This window comes from Nematolebias whitei, chromosome 3, assembly GCF_014905685.2.
Source record: "Nematolebias whitei isolate Nwh7 chromosome 3, NemWhi1, whole genome shotgun sequence".
NCBI classification, from domain to species: domain Eukaryota; kingdom Metazoa; phylum Chordata; class Actinopteri; order Cyprinodontiformes; family Rivulidae; genus Nematolebias; species Nematolebias whitei.
Genome location: NC_056500.1, coordinates 39234491 through 39256649, shown reverse-complemented (window position 1 = coordinate 39256649; position 22159 = coordinate 39234491). Strand labels below are relative to the sequence as shown.

The window sequence follows — 22159 nt, the reverse complement described above, 5'->3', positions numbered from 1 at the left end:
ATGCAGCAGATAGAGGACCTCCAGGCCCAGCTACAAGCGCACACACAGATGATGGCTCTGCAACAAGTGTGTACACCCTGCGCCGAGCGCACCGCCCAACGTCAATCTCGCTGCGTGCACACTCGCGCAAATGACAGCGTTTTATTCCTGATTTTATTATTATCGTTCATATCTGTGGGAACCTCCACGGCTGTCAGCGCGACACTGCGTGGAGCACGACCGACTATTAAAAGCTGAAATCTGAGTCTCGGACGTTGAGAGAAAATCTTTGATCTGTTGTGCTCGTGTGTGTTTGTGCGTGAAGGACCTGAAGCAGCAGAACCAGAACCAGGTGTTTGAGCGGCAGCTGGACGAGAGTCGCTGCGCCATGCTGGAGCTGCAGAGAGAAAACGCAGCGCTGAAGAAACAACTCAAGGAGCGGTAGTTTGAGCAATTCATTTATTTATTTAAGCCTTTATTTTACCAGTAAATAAATCCATTGAGATTATTAATCTCTTTTACAATGAAGTTCTGGGCAATGTGCAAACAGCAGGCCATTACAAATACAGCAACAGTAAGAGCAGTATTAAAATATTTACAACAAAACAGCCGGTCGTAGAACATAAAATACAATGCAAGTTAAAACAATTTTACAATTTAAGACACTTAAACATTACAGGTGCAAGATGTGACTCAAACTTCTGACAGTTTTTGTTTTAAACCAGATAAAATAATAAAAGAGTCCATCAGCTTAAGCTGCAGATCATTCCAAGACCATGAGTCGAAATAGGACAAGCTCATCTTTCCTGACTCTGTGGCACAAATTGAACCTTAATTTCAACCTCAATAAGAGACGCTGCCATTTCAAATCAGAACATGCACCTGAAACTGTTCATTCTTTAAGTTTTCTGCCATCCCACAAATGATCTGACTCCTTATCACTTTTTAAAGCACTTACCACTAGATTATTGGTACGGTATATGAAGATCCTCCAAAACTGTGCTCAAATTTACATAACAAAACTGAGACATACTGCTTTTTTTTTATTATTTATTACCTCAAAGTATAACAACAACGACAATTTATAGACAATGAAGAACAAAAAAGTTTTAAGACTGGTCTCAATAAACACGTGCAGAATCAAGCAACATGCAGATTAGTCAAATAGAATAGACAGTCCTGACCGTCTTTGTAAGAAAATATCCATTTTTATTTCTAGTTGGGCAGTCAGACGTTCATCACATAGATGTTTCAATTTGTGCGTCCACTGAGCAACAGTTGGTGAGCAGAGCTTAATCCAGTTTAGAGTAATAGTCTTTCTTGGCACTAATAGGATGTGCAATACATAACATTGATCTTAGTGAGTAAATCCTTGGGATATATGTCCAGCAGAAATAAAAGAGGGTCCATGGGAAGATCTGTCCTTAGAACGTTCTCCATCTTCTGTTTAATGTTCTCCCAAAAGGTCTTAATTTTGGGGCGGTCTCAAAAGACGTGTGGTTACCGACTAGACCACAATAACTCCAGCATTTATCTGTAGTTGTGCTCTTGGAATTAAAAGTTTTTAATGGAGTTTTTAAAAAATCTAGTTTTCATTTTCCAGTCAAACTCTTTCCAGACCAGGCTCCGGCTCCCTTGATGGAACTGGGAGCACACGTTGTCCCAGGATTCATCTGTTAATGTTACATTCATCTCCAGGTCCCACTGTGTTTAATACATAATGTGTTATCTGACAAATTTGTCAACAATTTTCCATACATTACAGAGATTAATTTGTTGGTTAGTGTCTGCTTTTCAATCACGTGCACAAAACAGTAGATTATTTCTTAATATTGTCCCATTCCACATGTTTAGTTATATAATTTCTAATCTGCAGGTATCTAGTTCATGCTGCTTTTAAACAAAGACCCCATTATCTTCCAGTGTCCAGGTTTAAAGCCAGAATGTCATTTTCCTGCCTGCTCATGTATTTATGTTGTCAGGATGTGGGGTTGAACCGTCGGTACAAAAGACCCGCCTGCACACCATCCCAACTTGCTAACAAGCTGTCATGTTGTCACAGAGCAACAAGACTTATTTTAAAAGTCAAAAGTAACTAAATGAAACTGTTTAAAAAAAATCTGATCATGGAGCCGCAAGATCAAACTGAACATTAACGTCTAAAGTGTAAATTTAGGTTTTTGTCAGAAAATACAGCTTGCATGTGCGGCAGGACTTAAAAACTGTACTGCAGCCTGCCACAAGGGGGCGCTCGTCCAATTCAAGATGGCCGCCACGTACAACTGGTTGTAGGAAACACAGAAATGGCTCTAACTTGGTCAGTTTTGTAGCTATTGAGGTCAAATTTAGTGTGTTAGTAGCTGAGGATAATTCACAATACCCACTCCAAACACTCCACATGATGTTATATTTTTTTGCCTCAAACTTTGACGTAAATGTTAGCGTCATCCCTTATTGTCTGTTAGCAAAATATCTCATGAACCACTGAATGGATTTTGATCAAACTTGGAGAAAGTAAATATGCAGTTCATTAAGCTTTGGCGTGATTCAAATTACCATACCATACCATACCAATTTATTTATATAGCACTTTAAACAGTGACAAAGCACACCAAAGTGCTGTACAGGGACAAACAGAACAAGCACACAGCAACAGATTACATAACAGGACACCAAAAACATAGAAACCAACAAAAACAGATTAACAAATTAAAGATGGCCTCCATGGTTTATCAACTTTAGCTAACACAAAAACGTATATAACTTGGTCATTTTTTCTTGTTTTGAGCTAAAATGAGGTATGGTAGTAGCTGAGAGTGGATCACAACACATAATCTGAGGACTACTACAACTTGTAATGTTTCACAGTGTTACGTGAGGTGGCGCATAACGTCATTTACAAGGTTTGTACCCAGTACGTCTGTTCTTCACTTGTATGTCCTTCTTTTTCCCAGATCGGTGCAGAAGAATTCAGAGGTGGAGGAGAAGGAGGAGGAGAGCACAGATGTGAGGAAGACGAGAGACGCTCAGCTGGAGGAGGAAGCACAGCGCCTGAAGGAGGAGGTGGAGAAACTGAGGGTGGAGATGGAGAAACTGGAGGAGTCCCAGAAACACTGGGAGGACAGGAAAGATGACGACATCAAGGAAGAGGAGGTGGACGAGGAGAAGAAGAAAGAACGGGAGGAGGAGAAGAGGAGAGAGGAGGTGGAGGAGCTCAGGAGGGAGCACAAGAGGGAGATGCAGAGTTTGATTTCGGAGTACAGCAGCGCCCAGAACCACCTGCAGGCTCGGATCGTGGCTCTGGAGAACGAGTGAGTGGAGGCCACAAACATTTGTCGATTTAACGTTGGTTAGGGATGCACGATATTATCGGCATGGTATCGATATTGGCCGATGTTAACGATAAAGTTAAATATCGAACATCAGCCATTCCATCAAAATAACTCACTGATATAAAAGGTGCTTTTCATATTTTCATATATATTAGGGGTGTAACGGTACGCTAAAATCACATTTCGGTTCGGTTCAGTTTCAAATAGGGCTCTGTTCGGTTAATTTTCGGTACAAAAAAGGCAAAATAAAGAATTACAAAATGTTTATTTTGAAAATATGCCAAGTAAACAATATGTTTGTATAAAAATAAATAAATAAATCTCCCTGAAGATGAAGAAGACTCAGCAGCTCAGCTCTCAGTGACATCCTCAGACTGCAAACACAAAGAGGTAAAAAGAAACTGAGTTAATAAGATTATAATTTTACAAACCGGATTCCAAAAAAGTTGGGACACTAAACAAATTGTGAATAAAAGCTGAATGCAATGATGTGGAGGTGCCAACATCTAATATTTTATTCAGAATAGAACACAAATCACAGATCAAAAGTTTAAACTGAGAGAATGTATCATTTTAAAGGAAAAATCTGTTGTTTCCAAATTTCATGGCGTCAACAAATCCCAAAAAAGTTGGGACAAGTCCATTTTTACCACTATGTGGCATCCCCCCTTCGTCTTACAACACTCAACAGACGTAGGAATAGGAATGCTCTCCCATTCATGTCTAATACAGGCCTCTAACTGTTCAATCATCTTGGGCCTTCTTTGTTGCACCTTCCTCTTTATGATGCGCCAAATGTTCTCTATAGGTGAAAGATCTGGACTGCAGGCTGGCCATTTCAGTACCCGGATCCTTCTCCTACGTAGCCATGATGTTGTGATTTCTGCAGAATGTGGTCTGGCATTATCGTGTTGAAAAATGCAGGGTCTTCCCTGAAAGAGATGACGTCTAGATGGGAGCATATGTTGTTCTAGAACCTGAACATAGTTCTCTGCATTAATGGTGCCTTTCCAGACATGCAAGCTGCCCATGCCACAAGCGCTCATGCAACCCCATACCATCAGTGATGCAGGCTTCTGAACGGAGCGTTGATAACAACTTGGGCTATCCTTGTCCTCTCTGGTCCGGATGACATGGTGTCCCAGTGTTCCATGAAGAACTTCAAATCATGACTCATCTGACCACAGAACAGTCTTCCATTTTGCCACACTCCATTTTAAATGACCCCTGGCTCAGTGCAAACGTCTGAGCTTGTGGAGCTTGCTTAGAAATGGCTTCCTCTTTGCAATGAAGAGTTTCAGCTGGCAACGGCGGATGGCACGGTGGATTGTGTTCACTGACAATGCTTTCTGGAAGTATTCCTGAGCCCATTCTGTTATTTCCTTGACAGTGGCATTCCTGTTTGAGGTGCAGTGACGTTTAAGGGCCCGGAGATCACGAGCATCCTGTAGAGTTTTACGGCCTTGACCCTTACGCACAGCGATTGTTCCAGATTCTCTTAATCTTTTGATGATGTTATTCACGGTTGATGATGATAACTTAAAAGTCTTTGCTATTTTACGCTGGGTAACACCATTCTGGTATTGCTGCAATATCTTTCTGTGCAACAATGGTGGAATTGGTGATCCTCTTACCATCTTGGCTTCTGAGAGACACTGACACTCTGAGAAGCTCTTTTTATACCCAATCATGTTGTCAATTGACCTAATTAGTGTTAAATGGTCTTCCAGCTGTTTGTTATGCTCAATTTCTTTTTCCAGCCACTCTTTGCTACTTGTCCCAACTTTTTTGGGATTTGTTGACACTGTGAAATTTTGAATCAACATATTTTTTCTTTAAAATGTTAAATTTACTCAGATTAAACTTTTGATCTGTCATCTATGTTATATTACAAATAAAATATTGACATTTGCCATCTCCACATCATTGCATTCAGTTTTTATTCACAATTTGTTTAGTGTCCCAACTTTTTTGGAATCTGGTTTGTAAGTTAAAAAAGTGAATTAGCTCATAATACAATAACAATATCTCTTCTTGCACGGTCAAATGGTATGCACATGGACCGAACCAATATACATATATATATATATATATATATATATATATATATATATATATATATATTTATTTAATGGACGCTGTTTATATATGACTGTTCGAGTGTTGTCATAGAGAGAGTAAATGTCATGAATAAATTTGACATTAAACATAATCATAAGTTGAATTGTTACATCATTTTCAGACCCCTTTTTGGCATCTGCATCTGGTAGCAGGCCAAACTGACAAAGACCGTGCAGAATAATGTAGTATTTTAATTCCACAGCAGAGAAAGTAAGTAGGTCTAGGGGAAAAGTATCGGTATTGGTATCGGTTATTGGCCAAATAAGTTTTAACATATTGGCATATCGGATATCGGCCAAAAATCCAATCTCGTGCCACCCTAACGTCGGTGCAGGTGTGTGTGACGAGGTGTGTGTGTACCTGCAGGCTGCGTGAGCGGGAGGAGCGGTGCAGGAGGAGGGAGCCTCCATGTGACGACCCGCAGCTGGGGAGACTTCAGGAGCGGCTGATGGAGCGAGACCAGCTCATCAAACGACTGGTGGTGAGAAAACTCAGGGCCCATTAGCTCTCATTTAACTGTTTTAAAACTCTTTATTGAATTCAGCTAAAAATTACATTTTGTTTAAATTAGCTGAGATATAGGAAGATACAGCAATTTTAGAGGAAGGGTTGTACCTCGTTTCTCTCTCCCCCCCAAGGGAACATCGGTTATATTCATAACCTCCAGGGGTTTTTTGCGGGTTCAGACCTCTGATTACAGTTAATCTGTCAGGTCCGGTCAAGTTCAGAAATAAAGGCTACGGGCTGGGACCGGGTCAGGTTGGATTTTTTTTAGGCCCGAATGCAACTCTATGAGGAACTACTGCATTTGTTTGTTTGTCAGTTAGCAAACATCTGGACAGATTCTAAACCAAATTCCAGGAAGTAACCACTGGATGTTCATCTCCGACTGATTAACGTGCTTTGATTTATTTTAGCATTACACCTTTCAGAGAAACATGCAGGATTACCAAGGCAACAAATCCTCCTCGTTAGGGCACACACGTTTTTCAGTCATTATCACATTTTGTGTTTTACTCTATTCTTACAGCTGTGTTTATGAAATAACGACTTCATTAAAGGTTTCACGCCACAGGAACAGAACACTGGAGAGTTTAAGGTTGATTTTAACCTTTTAACTGTAGCAGCTAGAACCTTTCATGAATTTGAGCCCTTTAATATTCTGCAGGTTGAGCCGTCGTGTCAGTCATTAACCTGCAGCGTCCTCCGTGTTTTTCCTTGTAGAGACATTCATTGCTGAACCACTCTTTCAGCTTTTCTGTCCCAGTTCTTATCAGCAAATGCAAAAAATAAAAATACAAAACATGTTTCATATTAGGATTCTGAACACAGACCAGATTATTTGATGACAAGTGGAAAAATCTGAAGAAGCTCATCAGAGGAATCTGCTTCTGTGCAAACAGCCCAGCGGTTTTCATTAAGTGCCTCTTGGGATACAACTGGAACGGCCGCCTCATTAATCGTGTGTGGCCGTTTGTGTAGGAGACAAACAGTTTTATAAACACGGAGCTGTGTGATAAACAAGTGCATCCTGAATCGGTCCTTCCTTGTCCTCCTCCCCTGCAGGAAGAGAGGCATCAGCTGCAGCTTCACCCCCCTGTTGCCGGGGACAACAGCTCCCTCAGGCCTCGTGACAACAAGTCCCGCCCCGGGAGTGTCACGCCAACCATGAGGGTGAGTTTTGTCAGTTCAACGCACAACGTATACATCAAAATGTGCTCCCCTGCAGCCGGACAGACTCTGAGCTGAGGCCAGACTGTGTTTTTGTGGCTCGAGTGCTCTGACCTGACCGCCCACCGCTCTGACTTTAACACTTCAAGAACTCCAACACTTTGTTTTTATTTATGTTACTTCTCATATATTAGAATACCAGACCTCGTGTTGGGAAGTGAAGCCATGTTGTGTTTTTGGAAGCACTAGCTGTTTTAGCAATAGTGATGTAATGTTTTCGGTCCTGCCTACTTCCTGTACCTAACTGACATTTTAAGAGGAATTGGAAACACCCTTTGTCCGTCCATCTTGTGAGCTGGATAACTTGGAAAAATACCGTGAGGTACTGACTTAAAATTTGGTGTGCGGCTGCAACTAGGCAGAAGAAAGGTCACTATTGAAAATTGTGTTGCCACATCAAAACTACCGGTATTCTTTCTAGTTTTTATATTGCTTAAAAGTATAGTTTCCTCAAATGACTGGGGTGGCCAAAGATTAATCTATGGTGGCACCATTGGCCACCCCCTGGCTCTGCCATTGCACCTTCCACTCACCAGGATCCATCACTCTGACGCCTTGGACAAGCAACAACAACAAAAAACCTACCTCTGTTCTCCACAGTGTAACTTCTCCCCACTTGAATATCTTGCACTAAAAACATGTAGGTTTACTTCATTCCCTGTTCAGTTCCAGTCCAGACAAATACTCTTCTCGAAAACTACACACATTCACTGTTCAAATCCCTCAGCGACGGGGGTCATCCGCATGGTGCTTGTTAAAACCTTAACAGAACTTAATAAAGAAGTTAGTTTGCTCGGCTTCAATCGAATTTTTAAAGACCGTAGTTTATAAAAGTCAACAAAAAGCAGGTGTAAAGGACTGTAACATTCGAACTGAACGCCGACCTCAAATATCTGAAGCAGCTGTGGGTGTATTTGAGCATGTGGTGCTCAATTCTGTGCTTTACTAAATGTAAAAAGGTCAATTATGGTGTTTAATGATGTTTGAGCATGAAATAACTAATTACAGTTCACGTTAGAAAAATGAATACTAGAACAAACTGCAGCAAGATGAGAACTACGTGAATCAACGTGTCGGCACCTGAAAATAATAAAAGCAAATTTGTCCCTTAATACCATTTTTTTTGGCCTATACGCCACGTTTTTTTTTCATAATTTGCATGCCCTGTGACTTATACACCAAAGCGATGTATTTATGGACTTTTCCCCATATTTATAAACCAATTTTTGTTTGAGATATGACCGTTTTCATTCATTCCGACTGAAGAAAATAACTGAGCACTACCATTTTCAGCCACTAGATGACACTCAAGCTGTATTGCATGCCGTTTTGTCACGTAATAGGTAAAAGTGGCTATTAATGACACAATCGGCTTGCCATAACCTCACCTTTGTCCAGCTCGCCTGAGCAACCGTCAAATCAGCTTCATTTTGCTGCGCTGCCCCGGTGAAATGCAGCTGATTTGACCATTGAAGTGCATTTATTAAGTAAAAGTTCAACTCAGACACACCTTTACTATAATGTCATGCAAATAAATAATTGTTTTAGGTGGTTATCTTGTTAAATTTCAAAGAAATGCGCAGCTTCCCTCCTTCCTGATTTCCTCCCTCAGAGTGCGCTTCCGTAGCGCCGAGGCAGCGAATACTTTTGAAATGCAGATGATTTGACCGTTAAAGTGCATTTATTAAGTAAAAGTTAAACTGACACATCTTTGCTATAATTTTGAACATACAAATAATTGTTTTTAAGTGTTAATCTTGTTAAATTCTTGTTCAAGTCCTCCCGTGCATGCTACCGCAGCTGCCATTTGGCAGGCAATCGATTTTTGGCACAACACCGGCCCACATTTCCAGGTTGTCAGCGGTGACACATAATAGATGCGACGTATACAAAGAAGAGACGTATTTATGTTTTTTCCACTTTATTAGACATATTTGGACTGGTGCAACTTATAGAGCGGTGCGACGTGTACAGCGGAAAATACGGTACTTAAGTCCTATTCGTTCATATGGTGGGGAGTTAAAACCAGTACTTGGAGCAGCCTACTGGGTCGCTGATCCCATTTCAGTTTTAACATGCAAAGACCAGTATTTCTGTATACAGTGGTTACATCTGGAGAATGAAAATGCAGATTTGTTCATGAAAGCCCTCGATTTGGAGAAAAAGGACCGTATGAACGCAGCTAAGACCAAGTGGACTGTTGGTGTTTTAAAACGATGACAAACATTTCTTCAAATTCTTTTGACTTCATCACCGTCACTTTCATATTTCAGTTATTTACAAGCACAAATAGCATCCAGCACTTCAAAGCATCCACGGCTCACTTCCTGCAAAAGTATTTTCTGCTGAAGTACCAGCATAATTTAGATTTGAAGGTGGCGTGAAGGTTTAAATAGTAGAGTTTGCATGAGCCTCTGTAAAGTTTTGGAGTTGTTTTATGACGACAAAGTCCTTTTTGATACTTGGTGCACTCAGATTAGTCTTTATTAGCTCATCAGTTTGTCCCGCCTTTGGTTCTGTGGAAACAAGTTTATTTACTGTGTTTTAGGTTCTTTCTGATGCCTGAATGCAGCACTGGACTGAAAACAAATGAAAAAGAAAAATAATCTTTAATCTCTTCAGAAAGCCTGAAGAACGCTGAACAGACTGAAACTTTTCTTCTGTCTTTGATCTTCTCACAGAAAAAGGAAGTCGAGTCGCCTCCACGTGTCACCAGCATCCCCTGCGCTTCTATCTACGACAGGAACATCTTCCCCCATTCCTCCTCCTCCTCCTCCCATCCACACTCCTCAACTCTCCCCCATCAGTCCAGCTCCCACCCTCATTCCTCTTCTCACTACTCCACCTCCTCTCTTCCACACAAGCACACCTCCCTCTCCCTGAGCCAACATTCCTCTCCCACCATCCCTCGGTCCACCAGATCCCGGACGTCCTGCATCCCCCCCACCCCGGCGCCGACTGCTCCTCTCCCCGTCTGCCCATCGCCGCAGACGGGCATCCGATACGTGTCCCCCTCCTGCCAGGATCCACACACACACTTCCAAGGCCATTCGATCAGGTATGAACATTTTATCTGGGTAGAAAGACAAAAAGAGACACGTGTCGTTACCACGTGTTCATTTCAGCTTCTAAATGCTGGCCTTTCAGTAATCCTCCTGTTTTAGGACAACATATGCACCAGAGGTGACTAACACTGAAAATAGATCTGCACAGGCCAAATGAAAATAAAACGAGGACTGAAGTAAAGTGGAGAACTTTGGTCCAGTGAATCAGAATCCGTCCATAGCGGCGTGTGGGTGAAGTAGAGTGAATCATGGTCTCACTAGATGAAGCAGTTTTAGGAGAAACCCTCTTTTCACAGCCACCTCTCCTGAGCTCATTCCTAACCCGGTTCCAACAAACAGCTGCAGGCCGAACCCTCACCTCTGCAGACCGGAGCAACTCCAACCAGGGGCAGAGATAGACTTTTTTTTTTTTTTTACAGGGGGTGGCCATTGTGTTTTTTAGGGGGGCACATGCATAAACATACATAAACTACTGTTTCTCCAACATGTTACCTATGAAACATACATTTTGGACAGTTTTCATAACACATACATCTCTCTTTGTCTGTCTCTAACATTATGACACCAAATTAATGTTTTTAGCTAATTCAAGCACACAGAAGATCCATGGGTGAAACACCCTGGAGATTTAATTTAACATAAATGTTCAAAATGTTCTTATTATTGTCAAATCTTGAAAATATGTTTATTCAAACAAGCTCTTGATAGCAGCATGGATTTGGTCAGATTTGTACAGATTCAGGACAACATTATTAAAAGTCCTTCATCCAACTTCAGCAGCTTTTTGTATGATTGTCATATTTATAACTGTCCAGTCTGTAGTTACACAATTATTAATATTTCCCAAAGACAAATTGATTAAAATGTCCATTTTCTGCCATAAATCAGCCATTTTAAGATGTATTGAGCTAAAACTTGGCATGGTAGTAGCCAAAAGGAGCCACTATGACATTCAGAATCACGATTTCAAGCCAACTGTTGTTAATGCTAATTTTACAAAAGACAAATTCAGCCATTTTTAGACATAGGCCTACAGTTATAGCAGTAGCCAAAAACTAACTTTAAACTGTTATAGTTCAGCCATGTTAAGATTTATTGAGCTGAAATTTGTTGTGATGTAGCTAAGAATACCAAACACATGCCAATTGCTAATCCAAATTTAAACTAACAGCTAATGCTAATTTTACAAAGAGCTATAATTCAGCCATTTTTAGACAAAGCTGAAAATGTATATAGTGGTAGCTGAGAACAGTCTTTAAATCAAAATCTGATTTGCAAATACAAAATCCAAGATAGCCACCTAAGCTAATTTCAAATGGCTATAACTCAGACATTTTTAGAAATATTAAGCTAAAATTTGGTACGGTGGTAGCCAAGAGCAATCCGTATGGCATTCTGAAAGCTAATTTCAATTTTAAACTAAGGGCTAATGCTAATTTGAGAGTGATACATTTCAGTCAATTTTAGACACATGAAGCTGAAAATTGGTTTAATAGTATCCGACAACAACCTTCAACAAATTCTGGATGCTAATCAAAAATTCAAGATGGCACCACAGCTACTTTCAAATCTCTGATGTTTTTAGAGCTACTGAGCTGAAACGTTGTGTACTGGTAGCTGAGAGTGATCCCTAAGACTCCAGCAAATGCATAATGGAAGATGCCCCCCTGAGCTAAAAAGGAAAAATGCTATAAATCAGATATTTTTAGAGATGTTAAGTTGACATTTAATGTGGTGGTAGCTGAGATAAATGCCCAACAGATTCTGAAATCAAATAAAAAATTCCAATATGGCTACAAAGCTAAATTTAAATAGCTATAACAGGTAATTTAAGACAAATTGAGCTGAAGTTTGGTGCGGTGGGAGCTGCAATCACCAACATATAGTACAGTCACATCATAAACGTAAAATGGCGGCCACATAGCAGCCCTCGTCAAAGTTTCTTGAGAAACTTTTCTAGTTGCTCCATACCACTGCTGTTACAGATTGGCTACTAGATGTTGCCAAATTTACATTAACTGGTTCTTAGACACAAAAGTAATACACATAATTGTTGCTTTATACTAATCCAGTGGTTTAGAAGTTGTTTTTTTCCTTCACACACTTCACACTGATAGGTTCCCTCTACACCAAACAATACAGCTGCTTGACAGACATTTACTCCTTTGCTCTTATTGCCCATCTTTTAATGCCACATGCAATCCACCCCACCTGTCAATCATTTGAGGGTGGCCAATCACTATGGCTCCGCCCCTGACTCCAACAACTGCAGAACTTTTGTCATCCAGTAAGTCATCACTTTGAGCTTCGGGGGTTAGTTTATCCTATGAAATGTTCTCGTGTTTTTTCTCATCTTGCACGTCACTGGCTGTGCAGAAGCTCGGTGACCAGCGCAACAAACACAGAATCACTGATCTGAGTTGCAACCATTTTCCTCCTACACCTTGGTCAGAATATTTCAGTCTCCTGCACTTTAAATCTGCCACAAAAAGGACTGGACCGCTGGGTTTCATTACATTGTTTTTCCTTGAACTGCCAAAGAATTTTGGTGTCCTCATTGTTCCAGCAAAACAGTATAAGATGCAGAAAAAGGATTTACTCCTGGATATGTCCCAGTCTCCCAGTAACCTTTGGGTTTTAGGGGGCCAAACTGTGTCACCATCCCTTTGCCTGTGCAGAATATGCAACTGAGGAGCTTTAGTGCTCATTGTTGGTAGGGGAGCTGTATTTGCTGTGCACAAGAACAGCTTTTCGGTGTTTCTTGTTTTAGTCTACCGGAGCAAGATAAACTTATTTATTGGACTTTAAAGCCTGGAGGCTTTTATTCTTGGACAACACTGTCAAAGCTAGCTTTCTTAATGGTTTGCAATTGTTCCTTGTACATTTTACCAGTAACCCAGATCTTGTCACCTTCCTAATAACTATGCAGATCCTTAGTTTCCATGTATTTGACTCTTTATTCCCTCAGTGTATGCTTTTTCTTGTTGGTGTAACATAAGACAGGGAGTTGGTACTTCTAGACATCAATGTGAACCTGATTCCATTACAGAGCCTTACTTTTACCATGGCATTCAAGATGTCTTCAACAGGAACAAAGCCACATCTTTTTTTACATAATTTTTATATTGACTGCACCTCAACCCTCCTGTCAACGAGACTATTGCTCGTTTGGCCCTGAACTACTACTTATTTTGGCCGTCTCCTCTTCAGGAGTCATCTTCCATCTCTCTGTCCTCACTCCAACTACCTCCATGTCCTCTCTAACTGCATCCATACATTATATCTCCTCTTTGTCTTTTTCTTGGCAGCTGCATTTCTTACATCCTTCTACCAGTATACCCACTGTCCCTCCTCTGGACATGTCCAAACCATCTCAGTCTGGTCTCTCTAACTTTATCTCCCAGTTGTTCAACCTGTGCTGTACCTCTGATGATCTCATTCCTAATCTTATCCATCCTTGTCACTCCTAAGGAGAACCTCAAAATCTTCATTTCTGCCACTTCCAGTTCTATATCCTGTCTTTGTGCCCATGTCTCTGTCTCCAGACCATACAACATAGCTGGTCTCATCACTGTCTTGTAAACTTTTCCTTTGACCGTTGCTGACACCCTTTTGTCACAAATCACTCCTGAAACTTTTCTCCATCCTGCCTGGACTCCGTTCTCTCTGTTTTCCTGGACAGTGGACCCCGAGTACTTGAAGTCCTGCACCTTTGTGACCTCTGCTCCTTGTAGCCTGGCTATTCTATTTGCAAGTCATTTTTACAAATATTGAGCTAAAATTTGGTGTGATCATATCCGAGAGTCTCTCAAAACATACTTGACCGCTAACAGTTGTCACTTCTTTAAAATTTTGGCATATATTATTTTAGGAACTGCTCTTATATTTTTCTGAAGCTGGGATCAAATATCCAACATTTTCACCTGACTGTAAAATGTTGGATTGTATACCTGGATTATTGAGCATGGACTGTTGTTTTCAACCAGTTTGACAAGACTGTCAACAAGGAAGAGGGCCAGCAATGGATGAGGAGGCGTGACAAAGAGACCATCTTATCACAAGCAGAACTGGTTTGTTCCACTTTGGAGTAAGCTGTTGGGGGAAGAATCAGTTTTGTTGCATGTTTCCTTGACTGATGAAGCCTTCTGGATCGAAGGCGAAATGTTTCAGCACAAAAAAAAAAAAAAAAACTGTCCAGATGACCTGACTGAAAAATGTTGGATTTTATACCTGGATTATTGAGCATGGACTTTGTTGGGATCAAATAGTTTATATTTTATACGGCATTCCAATAATTTTAAAGGGAATTTCTTTACGTCAGTCTTTGTACTGGTTTAACAGGTCAACATGTGTCCTTGTCTTTTAGGGGTCCGTATCTGGAGCTGAGGGGGACAGAAGGGCTGAAGCAGGAGTGGTTCACCAAATACTTCTCCTTCTGAGCACAAATACATGCAAAAAAACACAACTGCTGCAAGTGCATCTCATATACAGCTCATTGCTTCCTGTACAAACTGCTTCTAACAGAAACAAACTTTTTAAAGCACAGAGACATGAGCACGACAACACAGTATTTATGGGCTCATCACCAGCAAGGCCATCTCAAACATTGCCTCAAAGTTCAACCAAAAAGTGCTTCTCAACACATGCCTGACCTCTTCTGAGAACATGAGTCTGCCGGGTCTTATTTATACAGTTTGAAATCTCTTGTGCTTCTTTTTATAAGGCAGTCTTCCTTTTTTTAAACACTGCTGTTTCTCTAACCCCATCACAGAGTTACTCCAAGCAAGTGAACTGTTTTTTTTTTTTAATCAACAACCAAGTGTCTCTTCAAGTGTGGAAGCGTTTGAACAAAATCCGGTCAAAGACCTCCATCGAAATGGACACACGCGAGTCATCGTACCAAAAGTACGTTTGTTTCGATGCAAAATGTATGATACTCTTAATGAAAAGTTGAATAAACATATTTTGTTTTTCTAAGCACTTCGTTTTTTCTGAAGTTAAAAAGAATATTGCCTACCGTCGACGAGACAAAAGTTTTTGTGTCTGTTACAAATGATCACGAGCCACAAGGCTAGGGGTGTCCAAACTTTTTCATATGTGGGCCAAAACTGATGAAAGTGAGCACGGGCCTCAAAACCTTGAATTTAAGATGATAAATAAAAATAAAAAACACAGGCGTACATGTTTTACTAATTCAACTATGAACAATATTTAGCAGAAAGGACAAAAGTTTAGTAATTTTGGTGGAGTTCTATATTATTAATCTAAAACAAAAGCCTCACAAACATTACCAGGTAACCTTAATTTATTTATTATAACATTTTATTTTTGGGTCATGTTTTGTTTTCTTGTGCTTAATTTTAGTTTCTTCTCAGAAACAAAAGTGTAATACGAGTCGCTGTTCTTTCCTCTGAAACAGATTCACAGGTTTGAAAGGACACTAATAAAGTTAATCATCTTGTATGTAGATGGTACCACTTCATATGTTCCTTTAAAATTCACAAACGTCCCCTCTATCCATTATCAAATCAGCTGTTTTCTTTGAAAACTTGTTATATTTAGCCAAGTTTTATGAATGAATACCCAAAACTCAACTTTTTGGTAGAAGTCAGCTTTGTGATGCTTTTTTCCAGGAAAAAACTAAAGATTTAACTATAGCCAAATGTTTGTGAAGTTATATATATAAATTCCATTATATCTCCATGAAATGTGCAGAAAGTCAACATCTGCATCAACCTTTTAAGTCTACAGGCCAAAATTATATAATTTTTAAATTGGCAGTCATGGGCCGCACAAAAACACTCTAAGGGCTGCAAATGGGGCCTCGGGCCACACTTTGTGGACACCCCCGCACCATACGGATTTTAATTAAACTTTCAGGAAATAATAGATGCACGTCTGCAACTGATTACGTTTTTATTGATTAAAAATGATCCCAGAGTTCAGCAGTCAGAAAGATATGTAAAATTTAGTCGTCTTTCTGCACAACTCTGGGTCCTAACAGTAATTTATTATTGATTCATCCAAGTAAAAATTCAAAAATAACCACTTTTTAGAGGCTAAGGCGCAGTTTCTCACTCACAAACAGAAGTTCAGAAAAATCAACTTAAAAGAACTGAGCTGCTGAATCAAAAAGTAACGACGCTTTAGATTAAAAATAGTCGGTCTCCGGTTGTTTTCATTATGATTTTGAAGTTAAACACACTAAAGTACTAACAACCCACTAAAGTACCCACTGCCAGTACTTTTACTGAGTTTTTTAATCGATGCATGTTTTGAGTCAAGTCCAGATAATGTTAAAAATAGAAGCATTTCAAACCAAAGGCTAAAACAATAAAATAGCCACAGTAGAAATAAAGGGGAAAAAACAAATGCTACATTTTATTTTAATTTGATTTGTTACAAAACTGGACACTGGACTGATGAACAAGAGCATCGTTCATCAGTTCTTCTGTGGACCGTCAAGATAAAAGACTTTTCTCGTCTGAAACGGTTTGCTTCTTACACGTTGTGTGTTCAGTGCTGTTGAAACAAAGAGCAGGTCTGCAGAGCCTCTGTGGCAGAGCTGCACCGGAGGATGTCGCCATGGAAACAAGTCAGCTCCTCGTGCACGGTCTTGAAAGCCCTTCTCTTCAGGCTACGATACTTCATGGAGAGCAATTTGGAGCACAGGTAGTGGAGCCACAGCACGTTGGTGCGGGGGTGGTAAGTACTCCAGTTGTTTCTTTAAAAAATATATAAAATAAAAAGGAAAAGACAAATTTAAAAAGTTACCAAGAACTGTAGTGTTGGTTTAACACGGTAAACGAAGAAAAATAATCCACAAGATCCCAATGCTGTCTGTCAGTAAAAAGCTAACAGTTTGATATTATTTTAGTCAATAAACAAGCTGCCCTTAAAGTTTATTGCTAATAAAAATCTGATTCTGGGAAAAGAGGCGACATTAAAGATAAACGAGCAAGTGTGAAAGCTGAGTGGCTGCTGAACGTTTCTGAAATTAACTTAAAGCTGCAACAAGCAGAACACTAACTAAAAGTAGCAAAATGGTAGCTCAAAGCTAAAGAAAGAAAAACGCTAGTGAGAAGCTGCAAAACCACCGTAGCTAGAAGTAGCAAGAGGCTGGATAAAAGCTAAAACTAGCAGAACTGTAGCAAAAGGATTGCTCAAAATTCAAAATAACAAATGTTAGCTAAAAGTAAAAGTAGCAAAAGGCTAGTGAGAAACAGCAAAACTAGCTAGAAGAAGCCAAATGCTTAATACAAGCTAAAAGTAGCAGAACAGTTAGCTAAAAGTTCTAAAACGTAAGCTAAAAGCAGCAAAAGACTAGTGAGAAACAGCAGAACTAGCTAGAAGAGGCAAGATAAATTAAAATGAGCAAAATTGTAGCTTAAAGTAGCAAAAGGATAGCTACAAGTGCTAAATTGGAAAACATCACCCTTTTTTTTACATTAAAAGCCAAAAGCAGCAATACTAGCTAGAAGTAGTAAAAGGATGGATAAAAGTTAAAAGTAACAGAACTGTAGCTAAAAGTAGCAAAAGGACAGCAAAAAATTGAAAATAGCAAAAAGGTAGCTAAAAGCTAGAAGAATAAAAGTAGAATAGATGCAAAGAAGACAAAACTATATGCAGCTACTTTCTTTAGATACAAAGTATTTCACAGAATGATTTTTTTTTTTTCTTGAATTGTAAAGATATTAATGTATATCTACTGGGAAAGTATTTGTAAACATAAATATTTTATAAAGCGAGGGCAGCACAGTGGCACAGTTGGTAGAGCTGCTGCCTCTCAGCAAGCAGGTCTCTGGTTCAAATCCCAGTCCAGGGGTCTTTCTGGGTGGAGTTTGCATGTTCTCTCCGTGCATGTGTGGGTTTTCTCCAGGTACTCCAGTTTCCTCCCACAGACCAAAAACATGCATGTTAGGCTGATTGGTAACTTTAAATTGTTTCTAGGTGTGAGTGAGAGAGTGAATGGTTGTTTGTCTCGTTTGTCTCGATGTGTCGCTGTGATGGACTGGAGACCTGTCCAGGGTGTACCCACCTCTCGCACAGTGATGGCTGGATATGGGCAACAGTGACCCCCGTGACCCACAAAGGAAGAAGCAGGTAAAGATAATGGATGGATGAATTTTATAAAAGTAAAAAATATATATACAGTATAGAACTAGCACCCATTTCCTGAATGAGATGAACATGATTGATATATGAATAGTTAAAATGTCACACAGTATGAAGAAGTATTTAGAATTTTAAAAAGTACAAACAAATAAGAGAAGTTTTGCAATAAGAAGTCACTGAAAACGTGTAACTTTAAATGTTTATCAGTGACTTTACAGGACCAAATCTACAAAAGTGAGAAATGAGTTCTGGAGACACCAAGCTAAAGTGAAGGTTTTCATTTTAAAGACATGACTGCATCCCATCCCATCCCATCCCTCCATCCCTCCATCCATCATCTTTACCCGCTTATTCCATGGGCGGGGGACACTCTGGACGAGTCGCAAGTCCATCACAGGGACACATAGAGATAAACGAGACAAACAACCATTCACTCTCTCACTCACACCTAGGGACAATTTAGAGTTACCAATCAGACTAACATGCATGTTTTTGGTCTGTGGGAGGAAACCGGAGCACCCGGAGAAAACCCACGGATGCACGGAGAGAACATGCAAACTCCACCCAGAAAGGCCCCTGGACCGGGGTTTGAACCAAGGACCTGCTCGCTGAGAGGCAGCAGCTCTACCAGATGCGCCACCGTGCTGCCCTGACTGCATCCCATGTATGAGAAAACAAGCACTATGCAACTTTATCTCATTGTTCTGCTTTAAAATAATTATTAAAACCTTAGAAAACAATGTGTTTCTTAAAATTACTTCTCAGTCTTTTGCTTCATGAACCACCACCTAACAAAGTTTATGAAGGCTCAGTCCTGCAACCTGAAACACCTCCCAAAAAGAAATAAAAACAGAACGTTTACAGAACAGAAGGCCTTTGTAAGACATGGATGATTCTGGATTTAGCACTGACCCATTCTCTTCTCTCATCAGTCTGTAGATTTCAAACTGGTAGTCTCCCTGACCCATGAAGAGCTCCTCGTCGTTTGAGATGTCACAGGATACCGTCAGATCATCTAAAGAGGACAAAATATGTTCAATCATGTTTTGTTTTGTTTTTTAAACAAAATGACGTACCAGTAATACAGACATAAAACAGGCCAGTGTTTGCATCAAGTAGCAGGTGGGAATGTAAATACTGACCGATTTCCACCCTGGAGAGAGAATAGTCGATGAGTCGAACCAGCACGCCTTTGGTTTCCACACTGTGAGCCGTTCCATTGAGCAGGAAGCTTTCCATCTTCTGTTTGGTTGTTTTAACCAAAACATTTCCCCAGTGAAGGTCCCTGAATTAAATGCAAACTTTTTTTTATTGCTACAAAATAATAGACCACTTGTTGCAATGACGCAAATATTTTACAAGTGGTATGCCGACGTCCCCCGTCACTGATGGATCTGAACAATGAATGTAGAAGAGCCCGACTGATATATCGGTAAGGCTAATAATTTAGGCAGATATGGCCGTTTGGGGACATATCGGTATCTGTGATGATTGTCCCATTATGTACCGATATAAGCACTTCTAATTTTCACTCCTAAAATGCTGGAAAACAGACGTAATTGTACAATGTATCCAGCAGAGGGCGAATGAAAACTACTTTCAAGTCATGGCTGTTCACTGAAGTTTCACTTTCACTTTCATCACAGCCAAGTAGCATACTGTGTAGCTATTTTGTTGAACAGAGCATGATAAGTTTATTTTAGTCCATGCTCAATAATCCAGGTTTACAATCCAACATTTTTCAGTCAGGTCATCTGGAAAGTTTCTTTTTTTTTGTGCTGAAACGTTTCGTCTTCGGTCCGGAAGGCTTCATCAGTCAAGGAAACACACAACAAAACTGATTCTTCCCCCAACAGCTTACTCCAAAGTGGAACAAACCAGTTCTGTTTGTGATAAGATGGTCTCTTTGGTACACCCCCCTCCTCCATTGCCGCCCTCTTCCGTGTTGACAGTCTTGTCAAACTGGTTGAAAACAACAAAGTCCATGCTCAATAAAATGTTGGATTGTATACCTGGATTATTGAGCATGGACTTTGTTGTTTTCAACCAGTTTGACAAGACTGTCAACAGGGAAGAGGGCGGCAGTCGAGGAGGGGGTGTACCAAAGAGACCATCTTATCACAAGCAGAACTGGTTTGTTCCACTTTGGAATAAGCTGTTGGGGGAAGAATCAGTTTTGTTGTGTGTTTCCTTGACTGATGAAGCCTTCCAGATGGAAGGCGAAACGTTTCAGCACAAAAAAAAAAGAAACTGTCCAGATGACCTGACTGAAAAATGTTGGGTTAGCAAGCTAACGTTTAGATAACCTAGCATTGGCTATTGCCTTGTACAAACTGGATTCCAAAAAAGTTGGGACACTAAACAAACTGTGAATAAAAACTGAATGCAATGATGTGGAGATGGCAAATGTCAATATTTTATTTGTAATATAACATAGATGACAGATCAAAAGTTTAATCTGAGTAAATGTAACATTTTAAAGGAAAAATATGTTGATTCAAAATTTCACAGTGTCAACAAATCCCCAAAAAGTTGGGACAAGTAGCAATAAGTGGCTGGAAAAGGAAATTGAGCATATAACGAACAGCTGGAAGACCAATTAACACTAATTAGGTCAATTGACAACATGATTGGGTATAAAAAGAGCTTCTCAGAGTGTCAGTGTCTCTCAGAAGCCAAGATAGTAAGAGGATCACCAATTCCACCATTGTTGCGCAGAAAGATAGTGCAGCAATACCAGAATGGTGTTACCCAGCGTAAAATAGCAAAGACTTTTAAGTTATCATCATCAACCGTGAATAACATCATCAAAAGATTCAGAGAATCTGGAACAATTGCTGTGCAGAGTCAAGGCCGTAAAACTCTACTGGATGCTCGTGATCTCCGGGCCCTTAAATGTCACTGCACCTCAAACAGGAATGCCACGGTCAAGGAAATAACAGAATGGGCTCAGGAATACTTCCAGAAAGCATTGTCAGTGAACACAATCCACCGTGCCATCTGCCGTTGCCAGCTGAAACTCTACAGTGCAAAGAGGAAGCTATTTCTAAGCAAGCTTCACAAGCTCAGACGTTTTCACTGGACCAGGGGTCATTTAAAATGGAGTGTGGCAAAATGGAAGACTGTTCTGTGGTCAGATGAGTGATGATTTGAAGTTCTTTATGGACCACTGGGACGCCATGTCATCCGGACCAGAGAGGACAAGGATAGCCCAAGTTGTTATCAACGCTCCGTTCAGAAGCCTGCATCACTGATGGTATGGGGTTGCATGAGCGCTTGTGGCATGGGCAGCTTGCATGTCTGGAAAGTCACCATTAATGCAGAGAACTATGTTCAGGTTGTAGAACAACATATGCTCCCATCTAGACGTCATCTCTTTCAGGGAAGACCCTGCATTTTTCCACACAATAATGCCAGACCACATTCTGCAGCAATCACAACATCATGGCTACGTAGGAGAAGGATCCGGGCACTGAAATGGCCAGACTGCAGTCCAGATCTTTCACCTATAGAGAACATTTGGCGCATCATAAAGAGAAAGGTGCGACAAAGAAGGCCCAAGACGATTGAACAGTTAGAGGCCTGTATTAGACATGAATGGGAGAGCGTTCCTATTTCTAAACTTGAGAAACTGGTCTCCTCTGTCCCCAGACGTCTGTTGAGTGTTGTAAGAAGAAGGGGGGATGCCACACAGTGGTAAAAATGGACTTGTCCCAACTTTTTTGGGATTTGTTGACGCCATGAAATTTGGAAACAACAGATTTTTCCCTTAAAATGATACATTCTCTCAGTTTAAACTTTTGATCTGTGATTTGT

At 40.3% G+C, this 22159-nt stretch overlaps 2 protein-coding genes across 2 annotated transcripts in view; one reads left to right on the top strand and one right to left on the bottom strand.

The window, feature by feature from the left end:
* Positions 1-15040, top strand: part of fam184b (family with sequence similarity 184 member B) — a 44553-nt gene extending 29513 nt beyond the window's left edge. The window contains exons 12-18 of the mRNA XM_037674333.1: positions 7-66; positions 305-420; positions 2934-3290; positions 5799-5913; positions 6999-7106; positions 9845-10221; positions 14595-15040. Coding sequence (XP_037530261.1) covers positions 7-66; positions 305-420; positions 2934-3290; positions 5799-5913; positions 6999-7106; positions 9845-10221; positions 14595-14667 — 1206 coding nt within the window. The 3' untranslated portion in view covers positions 14668-15040. The remainder of the gene's footprint in view (positions 1-6; positions 67-304; positions 421-2933; positions 3291-5798; positions 5914-6998; positions 7107-9844; positions 10222-14594) is intronic.
* A 1704-nt stretch (positions 15041-16744) lies between these two features.
* The window catches only part of haspin (histone H3 associated protein kinase), a 20506-nt gene continuing 15091 nt past the window's right edge, over positions 16745-22159 (bottom strand). Inside the window, exons 8-11 of the mRNA XM_037674332.1 lie at positions 19730-19737; positions 19486-19628; positions 19256-19358; positions 16745-16952 (exon numbers count right to left, since the gene is read on the bottom strand). Coding sequence (XP_037530260.1) covers positions 16745-16952; positions 19256-19358; positions 19486-19628; positions 19730-19737 — 462 coding nt within the window. The remainder of the gene's footprint in view (positions 16953-19255; positions 19359-19485; positions 19629-19729; positions 19738-22159) is intronic.